Source organism: Dipodomys spectabilis, unplaced genomic scaffold, assembly GCF_019054845.1.
Source record: "Dipodomys spectabilis isolate Male_0828 unplaced genomic scaffold, ASM1905484v1 ptg000360l, whole genome shotgun sequence".
In the NCBI taxonomy this organism is placed as follows: domain Eukaryota; kingdom Metazoa; phylum Chordata; class Mammalia; order Rodentia; family Heteromyidae; genus Dipodomys; species Dipodomys spectabilis.
In genome coordinates, this window is record NW_024871037.1 from 3,441,588 (window position 1) to 3,459,723 (window position 18,136).

Here is an 18,136-nt window from a genome sequence, read left to right on the forward strand (position 1 = left end):
GACAGTAGCCAAGCCCTGAGATCAAGCCCCAGGGCTAGGGGGGAAAAAGAGTAAAGAACTAGAGCTCTATTCCACTGTCAGCAAGAAACATCTACAAAGCCCTGGGGGAGCCCTCCCAGGGACCCAAAGCAAGAGGAGGACCCCCCAGACCAGCAGTCTGGCCTTCCCCGGGGCTCACTCCACCTCTGCCAGTAAAGACCTCAGCGGGCATCTTTTTTGTTTTTTGTTGGCCATGGGGATTGAACTCTGGGCCTGGGCGCTGTCCCTCAGCTCTTCAGCTCAAGACCAGCGCTCTACCACTTGAGCCACAGCGCCACTTCCGGTTTTCTGGTGGTTCATTGGAGATAAGAGTCTCAAGGACTTTCCTGCCCAAGCTGGCTTTGAACTGTGATCCTCAGCTCTCAGCTTGCCGAGTAGCTAGGATGACAGGCGTGAGCCACCGGCACCTGGCTGTCAGTGGGCATCTTCTGGGGGGCATAGTAGATTGAGGGAGAAGACCCCAAATCCTTCTACACTCATCACCCCAGGCACCAGCTGAGGCTCAGGGACAGCTCCAGGCTCGTCCAAAGGCCAAGCAGCTCCCAGCTGCCCCTGGCTCAGAGTTCTATCACCATGGAGACAGAGCTGGGGAAAGCCCACCCCTCACCTGCCATGATGTTCAACAGCTGTTTCCCTTCACCTTAAACTAGAAAGGTGACATGTCAGGGCCAGAGACCTTTGCCTTCTCCACTCCACCTCCCACCTGTGCTCACTGCCTCTGATCTGAGATGGAACTGGACATAGATGCAGGTTGCTTGGAGGGTGGCCTGGGCCTGGGCATGGCAGGTTAGGCACATCCTGGGCTATCAGCCAGCCCAATACTGTTTTGGCTTCAGGAGATGATGTCCTCATGGTGTGCAGCATAGAAAACACCAGTGGTCGCTGGGCGCCAGCAGCTGGCGCCTGTCATCCTAGCTACTCAGGAGGCTGAGATTTGAGGATCGCAGCTCAAAGCCAGCCCGGGCAGGAAAAGCTGGGAAACTCTTCATCTCCAGTAAACCACCAGAAAACCAGAAGTAGTGCTGCGCCTCAAGTGGTAGAGCACTCGCCTTGAGCTGAAATGCTGAGGGACAGCGCCCAGGCCCAGAGTTCAAGCCCCACGACCACCACCACCACCACCACCAAAAAGTGGCCAGGGGCTGGGGTCAGCTGGCTTCCTGGATACAGCTGTTCCCTAGGGAGGCCTTTCTGTTGGAGGGGGCGGGGAGGAGGAAGAGCAGGGGGTGGGGGGGGGGGTGACGCTTGAGAGTGGGCCTCCTGGTCCATTCTTCATGCCTCATGCCTCATGGGCAATGTTCTGTCATTTGGACCAACCTTTCTCCGAGCCTGAAGTGAAAGATTGTGTGTGTGTGTGGGGGGGGGGGGGGACGCTGAGGTCCACTTGTATTTCTTTGTTCTACCCCTAGCTCTTCACCCTAAGGCTTGGTGGCCCTTAATGGATGTGGGGGTGGGGGGGGCAGCTTTGTGGGAGCGCAGGGAGCTGCGGCTAATTCCGGGGAGGGAGAGGAGTGCATAGCCAGCTGCGCCCTCTCCCACTCTCCCCCCCCCCCCCCGCCCCCTCTCTTAGCCCGGTCAGGACAGAGGGCAGAGAGCGGACAGCACGGGTCTCCTGAGCCCCAGGACGGCTGTATTATTTATGAACCCCTGGCCCCACCCCCCTGCCCCCAACCAGGGGAGGAGGTGTGTGTGTTGGGAGGGGGGGGGAGGTCATGGTGGTGGTCATGCTAACCCCTGCTCCCTTGTCCTGGCCACAGAAGCCGACATGATGAGTGATTCAAGTTCTCTAAGCCTGGAGGCCAGCCCTGGCAGCCGGGAGACCTCCGCCACAACCCTGTCTCCCGGGGTGAGCAGCAGCCGAGGCTGGGAGGACGGCGATAACCGGAGTGAACACAGTTACAGCGAATCAGGGGCCAGCGGCTCATCCTTCGAAGAGCTGGACCTGGAGGGTGAGGGGCCCTTCTTCGGGGAACCACGGCCGAGCCCCGAGGCCAAGCCTCTGGGGGCCACTCGCCAGCCCAGCACCTCTGAGAAGGGTGAGGAATAATAAAGCCTGGCCCACACCTTCCCACGGTGCAGGTGCTTGAGCCCTCTTCTCCCTTCCCCACTCCTGATCCTGGCGGAGGGCACCCCAGGGGACCTGACTTTGCCCACCCCAGGCCTCTGGTCAAAGCTCTTCACTGCCCTTTTGGCTCCCATGGCCAAAGGAGACTGTTAATCCTCAGCCAGCCCGGCTGCAGGCTGCCACCCATAGTGTCTTTTTGTTTTTTTCAGACTCATATCGGAGCTTCCACAACCCAGAATAAAGCAAATGATTTCCTTGTTTCACCTTGGAGTTCCAACTGTGCCTTTGTTTCTTTCTCCCTTGGGTGGGGTGCGGGGGGAGCCCTGTGCATATCAGCTGCAAATGGGCAGGACTCCCCCCCCCCACACACACACACAATGCCCATCCCCAGCACAAGTGCGGGAGAATATGGAAGACTGTTCGTGCCCTGTGCTGTGACCCCCACTGGACAGCCCCCCCACACACCGCCTCAGGACACCCCAAGCTACTGGAGAACACAGCAAGGAGCGCTCACCAGGACTCAGGAGGGGACACTCGGCAGCCTGCCATTGTCTACTTCCAAGGGGTGCCTTTGTGTCTAGGCCTCCAGTGTGCCTAGCTCACGCTGGGACCTCCCCAGCAGGAAAAGATACACCTGCTGGGCCTGGGGGTGCGCATGCGCAGCACCAAGGATGGAGCCGATGGTCGAGCATCAGGACGTGATTGTGGCTCTATGTGAAGGACGGTGTGGCTTCCTGCACGGTGTGGTGTGTGTGACTTAATGGTATCTCGTGGCCTTGTGGGGATGTGTGAGGCTGGCTTGGTACAGAGTCAGAAGCATCTTCATATACAGTTACCCACCCGTGATAGGGTGCCTGTGTAGCTGCGTGTGGTGGTGTGTCCATGCTACACTCGGTTTTACTGTGTGCCGGTGTAGAAAGCCATGGATCACGGGCTGGGAAGGCGGCTCCGTGGTAGAGCGCTTGCCTTGCATGCATGAGGCCCTGGGTTCAATTCCCCAGCACCACGTAAGCAGAAAAAGCTGGAAGTGGTGCTGTGGCTCTAGGGGTAGAGCGCTGGCCTTGAGCTGAAGAGCTGAGGGACAGCGCCCAGGCCCAGAGTTCAAGCCCCACAACCAATCAGAAAAAAAAAAAAAAAACAGGCGTGGATCTCTGCAGCTGTGATCACATGTATGGGAAGGCCTGTCTGGCCATACCCAAAGGTATGTGCTACTGTGGGTGTGTGGCCACGTCTTCCTGAGCCACGTCTTGTATGCGTGGCTCTGTGAGGGCATGGACATCCGGTGTTGTGTACCATTACGTATTAGGGCTACCTCTGCCTGTGTGACTGTGTTCTTGCATACAGGCCTGCAGGGAAGACTGTCAGTGTGTCTGACAGTCGGGCATCCATACAGCTGCTGAGGAGCAAGTGGCTCACTGCAGGCCACGTGACGGGTTTCTTGTGCTGCTACGGTGCATGTAGCAAGCCCTAGGCCTTGGTGAGTGGGTTGAAAGTGTGGCTGGCATCCCCGTTCCAGCCTCTCTTACCTTAGCATCCTCCTGCTGCCCAACCCCTCTGCCCTAGGAGCCCGGCTCATCGCTCACCTACCCCAGGGAGCAGTCACTCTGAGCCAGCCAGGGTGTGAGAGCAGCCGGCAGAGCTGGAAGACAGTGTGTGTCTGTCTCTCCAGCCTCTTGTCTGGCAGCTCGGAACCCTCATCCTGATGCCACCTTGCCTCCCATTAGGGATCAGCTCTGTTTGTTTGGGTTTGATGTGTCTGTTTGGGTCCAAAGCTCTGTTCTTTCCACAGCAGTAGGACGTTGAGTTTCAGTGTCCAGCCAGGCTTGTCCTTGTGATTTCCTCCCACCCATTGTACACACACACACACACACAGGATGGGGGCTAGGGGGAAGCTGAGCCCCAGGGATCAGGGCTGTGTATATATATCATCAGTAGGATGTAAGCTGACCTTGCTCCCACTGCCACCTGTGGCAGAAAGGACAGCAGGATCTGGGCATAGGGCTCCGCTCCAGATAGGACAGGCACAGCCTGGCACTTGCTAGGATGTGGCACCCCCCCTTACCCAGGGGCATCCCTCCCCATGGTGCTATGGGAGGAAAGAGTCCAGAGCATCCTCTCTCGGAGGGGTCCTCTCTGTCTGGGCTCTGGCTCTGGCTTCCTCCTACACAGCCAGTTCCAGGAGCCTTTCCTCCCCCCCTCCCCCTTTTATTTCTCTTCCCCTCTCCCACCATCATGGTATCCCCAATCCCTAGCTCCCAAATGCTACCACCACTACCACCACCACCACCACCACAGGTTGGTATCTCTGCCATCTCTGCCTGTACATACAGGGAGCCAGGGAGCCATGGGGAGCAAGGTAGCCGCCATAAAGGTCATCTCTAGGAAGGAAGAGGAAGCCCCCTTCCTCTGATCCCTCCTCACCCCCCCCCAATCTTTTCCACATAGATAGTGACTCAGGACTTAATACCTCACACACACACACACACACACACACACACACGAGTGGGCCTGGGATGTGGACGGAGCAGCTTCAGTCACTGGATGGGTAGAACAGACGTGACGGACAGACTTATGTCAACAGGTCGAGATGGTTACCTACGCCCCTCCCCACCCCACCCCTACCGTGTGCACCCCTTCCCCGCCCCTCCCCAATCCCACCCCCATCCCCAAGGTGGCCACCTCCTCTTTTCCACCCCAGGAGATGAGGACCACCCCCCGCCCCTGCTCACCTCTGTAGACTCAGTGGCCCTTTTTGCTCATCCTATAGTGCACCACTCCCCCTACTCCCCCACCCTCCCCCCCCCACACCCTGCTCCTGCCTGCCTGCCTGCCTGGAGGGTGGGCAGGCTGCAGGACACCTGCTGTAGTGGCCGGCTGGATTCAGCACCACGCGGCCGGCGGACAGCTCCCGGGGAGGGGAGGGAGGGGTGTGGAGGCCCCCAGGGTTAGGTTCAAGAGCTGGGGATGAGGTGAGAGGGGCTGGGATCCCAGGGAGGGAGGTGGAGGATGGATGTTTTGGGGGAGACCTAGAGTAAGGAGAGCCCTGGAGGTGGGGCTGGGGGCGGGCCCCGGGGAAGGGAGGGGGGTTGGTGGTGGTGGTGGTGGTGGTGGTGGTGGGCGGGGCAGGCTGCGATTGAAAGCAGCTGGGCGGGCTGCACGGAGAGCACAGAACCCTGCGTGCACCGAGAGCCGGGCAGCCAGGGAACCGGAGCCCCGTGCACCGCCTCCCCGCACCAGAAGAGCCAGCGAGCTGGGCGCGCCAGGTAGGGTGAGCCGGTGATGCTTCTCTCCCACCATTGCCCTGGCCGTTTGCCTACCTTTTCTGACCTCCTTACCCCGCGTCCCCCTCCACATCCTGCAGTGGGGGGGGGGGGGAGGCCGGGAGTACCTGAGCCCGGGAACATCCAGAAGAATAGTCTCCAGGGGGGAGAGATGCTCATCCTGTCTTGCTCCCCCCACCCCTCCTCTTCCCCCCCCCCTCTCCCCAGGTCCTCCTGCTCCTCCAACATCCTCGGGTCCTTCTGTCTGTGCGTCTGTCTTTGTCTCAGCCTCTCCAGCTGGCTGGTCCCCCTGCCCAGATCTTTATTTATTTAGTTAGTTTAAAATCCCTTAAGCCATCAAACCCCACCTTGGGCTGCCCAGCCTCCTTCCCCCTGGGTCTCTGGTTCCATCTAGGCCTTCCCTGGCTGAAACCCTCACCTGAGTCCCTTGCCTCTCTCCTGTTTGCCCGGTTAAGCCGAGATATTTCTTTCGGGGTTCCCTCCCCCCCCCACCTCCAACACACACACAGAATCTCAGTCCCCTAGTCTTGTCACCAGTGAGGATCTCCTGTCTTCAGTGGCCAAGACCTGGGAGAGGAAGGGAGCGGTGAGTCCTTCAACTAGTTGCTGTCCTCTTCAGCCTCAATTTCCTCTTCTGCTCTGAGGACACGCGTCTAACCCTCTCCCAGCCTTCCTAAGCCTGCATGAACCCAAAAGCCTGTGTGGGGTGGGTATTTGCAGTGGCACCTGGGGTTGTAGAGACTAGAATGCAAAGTGGAAGAGGGAGGGAGAGGAGGGTCTCGTAAGGGGACAATGGGTACAGGTGACAGAGTGGCAAAGTGGAAGAGGAAGGAAGGAGGTCTCTAAGGGTTAAGGAGGGACGGTCTGGAGGCTGAGGTTGAAGAGGCTTGAAAATGCTGACTTTTCTCTGCAAAGTCGCAAACATCATCCTACTTAGAGGTAGAGGTTCCAGAATTCACCTCAGCACTGTTGGCCGATTCTAACCCAACCAAGTATTCCCACCTGCTCACCCACCCACCCGGGGTACACACACACCTTCCTATTGTCCCTGTTGTGTTAGAACCTGTGGTTACTTAGCCATCCCCCCCCCTTTTTTTTTTTTTTGCCAGTCCTGGGGTTTGAACTCAGGGCCTGGGCGCTGTCCCTGAGATTCTTTGGCTCAAGGCTAGCACTCTATCACTTGAGCCACAGGGCCACTTCCGGCTTTTTTTCTGTGTAGGTGGTACTGAGGAATCGAACCCAGGGCTTCATGCATGCTAGGTGAGCATGCTAACCACTGAGCCACCTTCCCAGCCCTTAAGACCCTTTTCTGGAGTCCACCTCTTTCCAGATCTTAGAATCTCCATTCCTTTTGCAGTCGGGCAACTCTGGTTCTTTTACGGAGCAGAGGCTGGCACTGTTGAGTGTCCACCTGGGCTCCAATCTTCCTAGAGTTAGAAACAGTCCCTGGGAGACTCCTCCTTCTTTTTCCCTGGCAGGTCTCCCAAGCATCAGTGCCTACCTCTTCCACTTCCCTAGATCCTTAAGTTTGTAACTCTTGACATCGGACCTCAGGCTCATTGGAGGCTTGTGGAAGAATCCTGGGCAGACTTGGGTTTCCTTTGGCATCCACTGGGATTCCCTGGCCTCTAATCTGTCTGTCTTAGGCCTCTACTTCCTACTTTTCTTCACCCCTCTGCTGAGTTTGGACGCACCACAAGCTCAGATTAGAGCAGGGTTGAGAGGCAGGTTCAAAAGGGGATGATCTAGGAAGTTCTGAGCCTGTCTAGTGACACACCATCGTCTGCCAAGTTCCTGACTACCTGTAGGGAGGGGCAGATCACAACAGGAAGCTGGAAAGAAAAGCCACTCGGGTCTCAGGTTCCATTTCTGTCTGTCTGTCTGTCTGTCTGTCTCTCTTTCTGCAGGAGCTGAGTCCTTTCTCATCTCTCTTCTTGTCTGTCCTTTGCCCAGCTCTTGTTCCCTCTTCTCTCTGCCTTTGCTGCTTCTTTCTGCCTGCCTATCCATCCCCTGAAGACCCAGGTCTCCTTTGCGGGGAGGGAGGTCATGGGATCGCTGCTTGGGTTCCTGGCCCTGTTGCTGCTCTGGGGTGCTATGGCTGAAGGCCCAAGCAAGAAAGTGCTGACCCTGGAAGGGGACCTGGTGCTGGGTGGGCTGTTTCCAGTGCACCAGAAAGGTGGACCGGCTGAGGAATGCGGTCCGGTCAATGAGCATCGGGGCATCCAGCGTCTGGAAGCCATGCTTTTCGCCCTGGATCGCATCAACCGTGACCCCCACCTGCTACCTGGGGTGCGCCTGGGCGCCCACATCCTGGACAGCTGCTCCAAGGACACGCACGCCCTGGAGCAGGCACTGGACTTCGTGCGTGCCTCCCTCAGCCGTGGGGCAGATGGCTCCCGCCACATCTGCCCCGACGGCTCCTACGCCACCCACGGGGACGCCCCCACCGCCATCACCGGGGTCATCGGTGGCTCCTACAGTGACGTCTCCATCCAGGTATGTGGAAGTGGCGACCCACACGAGGGTAAGCGGGGGGGGGGGGGGGGGGAGTTTGAGGTGACCCAGAATTCTTGCTGAGCTGGGGGTTCCTTCCAGGCTGTGCACCAGAAGAGAGGGGATCAGCAGCTTTATAGGAGTTTTAGAATAGAAGGAAAAGCAGGTTCCCTAGTAAGCCAGGCACCAGTGGCTCACGCCTGGCATTCTAGGTTACTCAGGAATCTGAGATATGGGGCTGGGAAGGTGGCTCAGTGGTAGAGCGCTTGCCTCGCATGCATGAGGCCCTGGGTTCGATTCCTCAGCACCACAGAAGCAGAAGAAGCCGGAAGTGGCGCTGTGGCTCAAGTGGTAGAGCGCTAGCCTTGAGCTGAAGAGCTGAGGGACAGCGCCCAGGCTCAGAGTTCAGGCCCCACGACTGGCAGCAAAAAGAAAAAAAAAAGTCCTATTTGGGGTCAAGATTGTCCTACAATTTTAGAGATTATGTAAGATAAAAATAAAATAAAATAAATGGGAACTGGGCACCGGTGGCTCACACCGGTAACCCTAACAACTCAGAAGGCTGAGATCTGAGGATCGCTGTTCAAAACCAGCTCAGGCAAGAAAGTCCATGAAACTCCAAAAAGCTACCAAAAAAAAAAAAGCCAGGTGCCATTGGCTCACACCTGTCAGCTACTCAGGAAGCTGAGATCTGAAGATAACGGTTCGAAGCCAGCCCGGGCAAGGAACGTCTGTGAGACTCTTATCTCCAGTGAACCACCAGAAAACTGGAAGTGAGCCGGGCGCTGGTGGCTCACGCCTATAATCCTAGCTACTCAGGAGGCTGAGATCTGAGGATCGCGGTTCAAAGCCAGCCCGGGCAGGAGAGACCGTGAGACTCCTATCTCCAATAAAAACCACCAGAAAACCGGAAGTGGCGCTGTAGCTCAAGTGGTAGAGCACTCACCTTGAGCTGAAGAGCTGAGGGACAGCGCCCAGGCCCAGAGTTCAGGCCCCATGACCGACAAAAAAAAAAAAAAAGAAAAGAAAAGAAAAAGAAAACTGGAAGTGTCACCGTGGCTCAAGTGGTAGAGCGCTCACCTTGAACTGAAGAGCTCAGGGACAGCGCCCAGGCCTAGAGTTCAAGCTCTTTGACTGACCAAAAACAAAAACAAAACAAAACAAACAAAACCAAAGCCAAAGCCAAAAACGGCTGTGGCTCCGAATAGTAGAGTGCTAACCTTGAGCACACACACACACACACACACACACACACACACACACACACACACACACACAAAAAAATAAAGTCAGAGTTCTCAGTTCAACCTGTCAGATTGTCTCACCCAGGATTGGAGAGGGGGTGGCCGCATCTTCACTGCCCATACCTAGTCTAGGCTATCGGAAGATGAGGCCAGAACTGAGATCGGGGAACCATCAAAGGGGCTGTGGCTAGGGCCTCGGCTTCTTTTAGGAAACTGGAAGAAGATATTGCCGTGGGAAAGCCAGGACCCCTTTCTTGGCGGCACTAATTGAGGAGAAATGAAGCAGAAGTAAGAATCCCTCAGAGGCTGGGAAGGTGGCTAAGTGGTTAGAGTGCTTGCCTAGCATGCATGAAGCCCTGGGTTCGATTCCTCAGTACCACAGACACAGAAAAAGCCAGGAGTGGCACTGTGGCTCAAATGGTAGCGTGCTAGCCTTGAGCCAAAGAAGCTCAGGGACAGCGCCCAGGTCTAGAGTTCAAGCCCTAGGACTGACAAAATTAAAAAAAAAAATGTTTTGGCATTTTGTACCTTCTGGTACAAACTAGTAGAGATGGCCGGGTAGCAGCATGGGCAAGCATGGCCGTGGCAGCATTTACGTCGGTGGCCTGGCTGGCACAGGGATGCGTGTTCAGCCTTCTATTCCTGTCTCAGGTACCCCTGGGGTGCTTGCCAGTACCCCTCCATTCACAGTTCTATCCAGGAAACCAATGCCTTCCTTCCTGTGTTAGAACCCCTCCCTCAACAGCAGGCTGGTTTTATTTGCGTTTTTGTTTTAGTTTTCCTTGTCTGGATCCATGAGAGGCTCAACCCTTTCTTCTTAGACTATGCCCATCTATTAATGATTTCTCTTCCTTCCTGTTCCCCCCCCACCCCCCTTTTCTCCTCTCCACCTTAGAAACAGAAATTCCCTTCTACTGGTGGACAGAGGCAGTATAAGACTCAGGCCTCTGTGGTGTGTGTGTGTGTGTGTGTGTGTGTTTGAACTCAGGACCTGGACTCAATCCCTAATCTTCTTTTGCTCAAGGAAACGCTCTATCACTTTGATCCACAGCTCCATTTCCAGGTTTTGGTGTGTGGGGGGGGTAGTACATTGGAGATAAGAGTCTCATAGACATTCTTTCCCAGGCTGGCTTTGAACCACGATCCTCAGGCTCTCAGCCTCCTGACTAGCTTGGATGACAGATGCCGAGCCACTGGGCTCCCAGTTCCCAAAGACTCTTGAAAGAGAGAACCCTTAGAGCTGTCCTAGGGGGGATCGGGGAGAGGGACCATAATGTGGGCGGCTTCTTCGGCCTCTGGACTCTGATCCTCACTCTCTCTCCCTCTATTCTAGGTGGCCAACCTCCTTCGGCTGTTTCAGATCCCACAGATCAGCTACGCCTCCACCAGCGCCAAGCTGAGCGACAAGTCCCGCTATGACTACTTCGCCCGCACGGTGCCCCCAGACTTCTTCCAAGCCAAGGCCATGGCTGAGATTCTCCGCTTCTTCAACTGGACTTACGTATCCACGGTGGCATCCGAGGGAGACTACGGGGAGACGGGCATCGAGGCCTTCGAATTGGAGGCCCGGGCCCGGAACATCTGCGTGGCCACGTCGGAGAAAGTCGGCCGGGCCATGAACAGAGCCGCCTTTGAGGGTGTCGTCCGGGCTCTGTTGCACAAACCCAGCGCCCGGGTGGCCGTCCTGTTCACCCGATCGGAGGATGCCCGTGAACTCCTGGCTGCCACCCAGCGTCTCAACGCCAGCTTCATCTGGGTGGCCAGCGATGGCTGGGGGGCCCTGGAAAGTGTGGTGGCCGGCAGTGAGAAGGCCGCTGAAGGAGCGATCACCATAGAGCTGGCCTCCTACCCCATCGATGACTTTGCCTCCTATTTCCAGAGCCTAGATCCCTGGAACAACACTCGGAACCCCTGGTTCCGGGAATTCTGGGAACAGAGATTCCACTGTAGTTTCCGCCAGCGAGATTGTGCCACCCACTCGCTGAGGGCCGTGCCCTTCGAACAAGAGTCCAAGATCATGTTCGTGGTCAACGCCGTGTACGCCATGGCGCATGCATTACACAACATGCACCGGGCTCTGTGTCCCAACACCACCGGCCTCTGCCAGGCCATGAGGCCCGTCAACGGGCGTCGACTCTATAAGGACTTCGTGCTCAATGTCAAGTTTGACGGTAATGGCGCTGGAGGGGGCCATCAGCCCGCTGGCCTTCACAGGTCCTTAGGTGCCATTATGTGACTAAGAAAATAGGATACCTTACATGGACAGATGGGCTGGGAAGGTGGCTTAGGGGGTAGAGCGCTCGCCCAGCATGCATGAAGCCCCGGGTTCGATTCCTCAGTACCACGTACATGGAAAAAGCCAGAAGGGGCACTGTGGCTCAAGGGATAGAGCGCTAGCGTTGAGCAAAAGCAGCTCAGGGACAGCGCCCAGGCCTTGAGTTCAAGCCCCAGAACTGGCAAAACAAAACAGAAAAACCCACAAAAAAACAAAGGTGGAGCTGTTTACCCCTTACATCAAAGATGAGGTAGTGTTTGCCAGCAACCTGCACCTGTCTCCCTGTTTACTTCAAACCAATTGTAGATTACTTATACCTAATATAATGCAAAAAGCAGTGTATTATGCAAATGCAAACATTCTATGGTTCTTATATATGTTATATATTATATATTGTTATTATACTGTATCATTAGTAACAAGAAAATAAGTCTGTGCTTATTAGGTATGGCTACAACCATTGCAGGTCTCATCACTCATTTATATCTATCTCTAGCTCTATCTCTCGATATATAGATATAGCTCCACATATCCATAGAGAGATTGAAATGTATAAAGATAGATAGATCTCTATATTGACATATAGATCTGTCTAGATATAGCTATATATACATATTCAGACATTTTTATGTATGTATATATATTCGTGTATACATATACAGATATTTCTGTATAGAGACATCTATAAATACATAGATATACAGATATGTATACAATGAGTATGTATGTAGTGCAGTATTGGATTTGAACTCGGGGCCTCATGCTGTAGACAGGTGCTCTACCATCTAAATCATGCACCGGCCCCGTTTGATTTCATTATTTATTTATTTATTTTTTGTCGGTTGTGGGACTTGAACTCTGGGCCTGGGCGCTGTCCCTGAACTCTTCAGCTCAAGGCTAGCACTCTACCACTTGAACCACAGCACCACTTCTGGCTTTTTTTCTGCTTATGTGGTGCTGAGGAATCGAACCCAGGGCCTCATGCATGCAAGGCAAGCACTCTACCACTGAGCCACCTTCCCAGACCCTGGTTTTCATGACTTTTCAAGTAGGGTCTTGCGTATTTTTTTTTTTTGCCCCAGAGGGGTTAACCTTAGACCACAATCCCCCCCCCATGACTGGAATCACAGGTCATCATTTGTGCTCTACCACACTTGGCTTATCGAGTGAGATGGGGTCTCTTACTGTAATCTTCCTGAGTAGCTGAGATTATAGGATTTTTTTTTTTGGTCCGGTCGTGGGGCCTGAACTCTGGGTCTGGGTGCTGTCCCTCAGCTCTTCAGCTCAAGGCTAGCGCTCTACCACTTGAGCCACAGCGCCACTTCCGGCTTTTTTCTTTCTGCTTATGTGGTGCTGAGGAATCGAACCCAGGGCCTCGAGCATGCAAGGCAAGCACTCTACCACTGAGCCACCTTCCCAGCCCTATAGGATTTTTTTTAAGGCTATTTAATTTAGGGTCAGTTGGCTCTGTAACTGTGGCACCTGTGATGGATGTAATTCCACTAAGATCTACACTTGACGTTATACTAGAATTAATGTCAGGATTAAGGTGGACACCTGGCATCTAAGCAGATGTCAGCAAATCCATAGTCAGCCTCCTGAGTTTGAGATTGATACAGACATAGAAAAACGTAGGCTTAAGCTGGGAAGGTGGCTCAGTGGTAGAGTGCTTGCCCAGTATGCATGAAGCCCTGGGTTCAATTCCTCAGTACCACATACACAGAAAAAGTTGGAAATGGAGCTGTGGCTGAAGTGGTAGAGCGCTAGCCTTGAGCCAAAGAAGCTCAGGGACAGTGCCCAGGTCCTGAGTTCAAGCCCCAGGACTGGCCAAAACAAAAAACAAAAAAACTCAGGTTTGATGTTGGATTTGGATTCAATAATTAGTGGTGATCTCTTTCAAATAAAAACAGCTGGAGTTGCTGGGTGCTGGTGGCTCACACCTGGAATCCTAGCTACTCAGGAGACTGAGCTCTGAGGATAGTGGTTCAAAGCCAGCCAGGCAGGAAAGTCTGCAAGACTCATGTCTCCAATTAGCTATCTGGGAAGGTGGCTTAGTAGTAGAGTGCTTGCCTAGCATGCATGAAGCCCCGGGTTCGATTCCTCAGTACTACATACACAGAGAAAGGCAGAAGTGGCGCTGTGGCTCAAGTCAAAATGTGCTTGAGTCAATTGCTAATAATAGCGTCAGCTCTGGACAGGGGCTGGGCTGCGGGGTCTCATGGAAGAGGCAGAATTAAAGTTCCCTCATGCCAATCCCACCCATCCAACCCCTTTCTTCCTTCCCTCTCCCATCAGCCCCCTTCCGCCCGGCTGACACGCACAGCGAAGTCCGCTTTGACCGCTTTGGGGACGGCATTGGCCGCTATAACATCTTCACCTATCTGCGGGCCGGCAGCGGGCGCTACCGTTACCAAAAGGTGGGCTATTGGGCGGAAGGCCTGACTCTGGACACCAGCCTCATCCCGTGGGCCTCCGCTTCATCCGGGCCTCTGCCTGCCTCTCGCTGCAGTGAGCCCTGTCTCCCCAATGAGGTGAAGAGCGTGCAGCCGGGTGAGGTGTGCTGCTGGCTTTGCATCCCTTGCCAACCCTATGAATACCGCGTGGACGAGTTCACCTGTGCCGACTGCGGACTGGGCTATTGGCCCAATGCCACCCTGACTGGCTGTTTTGAGCTGCCCCAGGAATATATCCGCTGGGGGGATGCCTGGGCCGTGGGACCTGTCACCATTGCCTGTCTGGGTGCCCTGGCCACCCTGTTCGTGTTGGGTGTCTTCGTAAGACACAATGCCACCCCTGTGGTAAAAGCATCTGGCCGGGAGCTGTGTTACATCCTGTTAGGAGGCGTCTTCCTGTGCTATTGTATGACCTTCATCTTCATTGCCAAACCGTCTACCGCAGTGTGCACCTTACGCCGCCTTGGTTTAGGCACGGCCTTCTCCGTCTGCTACTCAGCCCTGCTCACGAAGACCAATCGGATTGCTCGTATTTTCGGGGGGGCCCGGGAGGGGACCCAGAGACCCAGGTTCATCAGCCCAGCGTCTCAGGTAGCCATCTGCCTTGGCTTGATCTCGGGCCAGCTGCTCATCGTGACCGCCTGGCTGGTGGTGGAGGCTCCAGGTACGGGGAAGGAGACGGCGCCCGAACGGAGAGAGGTGGTCACGCTGCGGTGTAACCACCGTGATGCCAGCATGCTGGGCTCCCTGGCCTACAACGTGCTGCTCATTGCCCTCTGCACGCTCTACGCCTTCAAGACGCGCAAGTGTCCCGAGAACTTCAACGAGGCCAAATTCATCGGCTTTACCATGTACACCACCTGCATCATCTGGCTGGCGTTCCTGCCCATCTTCTACGTCACCTCCAGTGACTATCGGGTAAGCCGCCTGCTGCGGGGGGGAAAGGAGGGAGGGGGAGATGGGGAGGAGATCCCAGAGCCTGGCCTCAGTTTCCTTTGAAGCTCTAAAGAAGTGAAATGCTGCCAGGCACCAGGGGCTCATGCATGTCATCCTGGCTACTCAGGAAGCTGCGATCTGAGGATCGCAGTTCAAAGCCAGCCCAAGGCAGGAAAGTCTGTGAGACTCTGATCTCCAATGAACCACCAGAAAACTGGAAGTGGTGCTGTGGTTCAAGTGGTAGAGCGCTTGCCTTGAGCTGAAGAGCTGAGGGACAGTGCCCAGGCTCAGAGTTCATGCCCCATGACCACCAACAACAAAAAAGTGAAATGTTCACTCACAGGGCCCATAGTTTGGGGAGACACCTTCCCCCACCCCCCAACCCAGGGAAAGGTGAAATGGGTTGAATAAAGCCTGGGGGGAAATGATCATGGAGATGAAAACCTCAAGTTAGAGGGAAGATGGCAGGAAGTGTTAGGGACCAGAAATAAGTCCTGGGCTGGGAAGGTGGCTCAGTGGTAGAGTGCTTGCCTTGCATGCATGAAGCCCTGGGTTCGATTCCCCAGCACCACACACAGAGAAAAAGCCAGAAGTGACACTGTGGCTCAAGTGGTAGAGCGCTCGCCTTGAGCTGAAATGCTGAGGGACAGCGCCCAGGCCTAGAGTTCAAACCTCACGACTGACAAAAATAAAAAAGAAAGAAAATGCCCAAGGCCATTTAGTCTAGAGCGCAGAACAGAGTCTGAAGAGACAGCCTGAATAATTAAAAGAGCAAAAGGGTTGCGGCACAAACCCTGGCGCAGGGGTGTGTTGGCAAAGCGCTGAGGGTGGCTGGGCTTGGCCGCCCTGCCTGCACCTGCTCGGGCCACCTGCTCGGGTTGAGGAAGGAATCTGCTCCGACTCAGCCTGCATTTGCATCTGATTTGCATTTCCATGTCAATCATAGGCCGCTGAGGGCTCACTGGAGACAGAGCCATACACAGTATGCAACCACACGTGTACAGACACAGAGCATGAACACCTATACCTGCATACCTGGAAACACACACGTATACCAGTATACACACACTTCTGTCTACACACACATCCAAAGCTACACTCACCACCCAAATACTTGCACACCTATCTGGACACACTTCTACATACATGCTTGGATCTAGATGCGTTCCATACCTACACACACATACACACATGCTTCTGTTTTTCTTTTTTCTTTTTTCTGTCGTTCATGGGGCTTGAACTCTGGGCCTGGGCGCCGTCCCTCAGCTCTTCAGCTCAAGGCGAGCGCTCTACCACTTGAGCCACAGCGCCACTTCCGGTTTTCTGGTGGTTTATTGGAGATCAGAGTCTCACAGACTTTCTTGCCCGGGCTGGCATTGGACTATGATCCTCAGATCTCAGCCACCTGAGTAGCTAGGATGACAAGTGTGAGCCACCAGTGCCCGGCTACACTGCACACACACTTTACACATGTGAGTATTCACCCCACAGCTGATATCCTAGGAAAATGGTTCACTGGGCCTGATGCTTGGAACTATGTTCAACCTTTCTAGAAATTGCTTGGACTTTGTCATATATACCAGGACTCAAAGGATGTTTCCTGGCCAGGCATCGGAGGCTTATGACTATCATCCCAGCTACTCAGGAGGCTGAGATCTGAGGATCACGGTTCAAAGCCAGCCTGGGCAGGAAACTCCATGAGACTCTTATCTCCAATAAACTACTCAGAAAACCGGAAGTGGCGCTGTGGCTCAAGTGGTAGAGCGCTCACCTGGAGCTGAAGAGCTGAGGGACAGCGCCCAGGCCCAGAGTTCAAGTCCCAGGACCTGCACAAACAACAATCACAACAACATCCTAGCGTCGTCAGCGTATTACCATCCCTGACTTGGGCCTGCTCTTCCTCCCCGGACCCCCCACAGGTGCAGACCACAACCATGTGCGTGTCGGTCAGCCTCAGTGGCTCCGTCGTGCTCGGCTGCCTCTTTGCTCCCAAACTCCACATCATCCTCTTCCAGCCACAGAAGAACGTGGTGAGCCACCGGACCCCCACCAGCCGCTTCAGCAGCGCTGCCCCCCGGGGCAGCTCCAGCCACGGCCAAGGTCAGCACCCCACACAACCATCCCCACCCACATCTTCAGGTACGGTGGCCGCTCCCCAGGTTGCTCAGATTGCTTTCTCTGCGGGGAGGGGGGGAGGGATGGCGGGAAAGGGGGGGGGTCCAGTAAAGGGGTACCCATCAGATGATTCTGGGCACAGAGGGAGATATAGGAGGGGAAGGGGGAGGGCCAGATGTCTTCTCCCCAGATCTCTACTTCCCTCCATGGGAAAACCTCCCCCCCCCCCGCCCCCCCCTCACCCCCAGAAATCTCTGCCTTTCGTCCCCTAGGCTCTGGCTCCCAGTTTGTCCCGACGGTGTGCAACGGCCGAGAGGTAGTGGATTCCACCACGTCATCACTTTGAACACCCCTCTCTCTCTCTCCCCCACCCCCACCCCCTCCCCTATTCCTGCCCTGACACGGCTGCTCCCCTAAACCCAGTGTAGACCCATCATCATCCACGGCCAAGGAGGCAGTCAGCTGGAATTCTGCAATAATGCCCCCACTTCCCTATTTCATACTGACCTATCTCTTTGCAATCCCCCCATTCTCAACCCTTTCAGAGTCAGAGGCTTGGGTGCAAACATTGGGGGAGCATCTACCTTCAATGGTCATCAACTACCCTTTGTAAGCTATGTCTCCGGCTTCTCAGGCCCAGGGTTGGGGAGACAGGGGAGAGGAAAGCCAGGGTCTCCCCTCACCCCCCACAACACACACACACAAAGGTGATTGAGAACTTGCAGGTCCCAGGTTCTCTCAATGGGCACAGGTGCTTCCAAGCCCAGCCCCTCCCCCACGGCCCCTCCCCCCTCCCCCTCCCCCCATCAGGCCTTTTTATTTATTTATTTATTTTATAATCGGTTACTCTGGGATGGAGAGAATGGATCTGATCACGCCCATTTCCGCCTCTCTCCCGACACAGTAGTTTGGTCCTGTGGTTTATTTTGTATTCTCTGTAAATAAAGTGTCTTTGTTTAAAAAAAATAAATAAATAAAAGAACAGTCCACTCTTTGTGGTTGGTCCTACAGCCTCACACCTTGCTGAACTTCCCAAACCGAATGTTTTTGGTTCGTCTTTTTTATTGGTGTTATGAAGGTGGTAGACAGAGTTTCAGAATATATTCAGAGTACACTTGGGGGGGCGGGGAGCGGGGATAATGTCGCTATTTCCCTTGCTCACTCTGTTTTTCTCCCATCCTCACCCACTGGTTATACAGTTTTTTTTTTTTTGTTTTTTGTTTTTGTCAGTCCTGGGG

At 54.8% G+C, this 18,136-nt stretch overlaps 2 protein-coding genes across 2 annotated transcripts in view; both read left to right on the forward strand.

Moving 5' to 3' along the window:
- Positions 1-2,364, forward strand: part of Tex264 (testis expressed 264, ER-phagy receptor) — a 30,514-nt gene extending 28,150 nt beyond the window's left edge. Inside the window, 1 exon segment of the mRNA XM_042665937.1 lies at positions 1,794-2,364. Within this exon segment, the coding sequence (XP_042521871.1) occupies positions 1,794-2,083 (290 nt within the window). The 3' untranslated portion in view covers positions 2,084-2,364.
- Positions 2,365-7,428: 5,064 nt separating this feature from the next.
- Grm2 (glutamate metabotropic receptor 2) lies at positions 7,429-17,244 on the forward strand. The gene is made up of 5 exons (XM_042666085.1): positions 7,429-7,878; positions 10,453-11,290; positions 13,690-14,765; positions 16,703-16,883; positions 17,171-17,244. The coding sequence occupies exons 1-5, from the start codon at positions 7,429-7,431 to the stop codon at positions 17,242-17,244; spliced, it is 2,619 nt and encodes an 872-aa protein (XP_042522019.1).
- Positions 17,245-18,136: the final 892 nt, after the last annotated feature.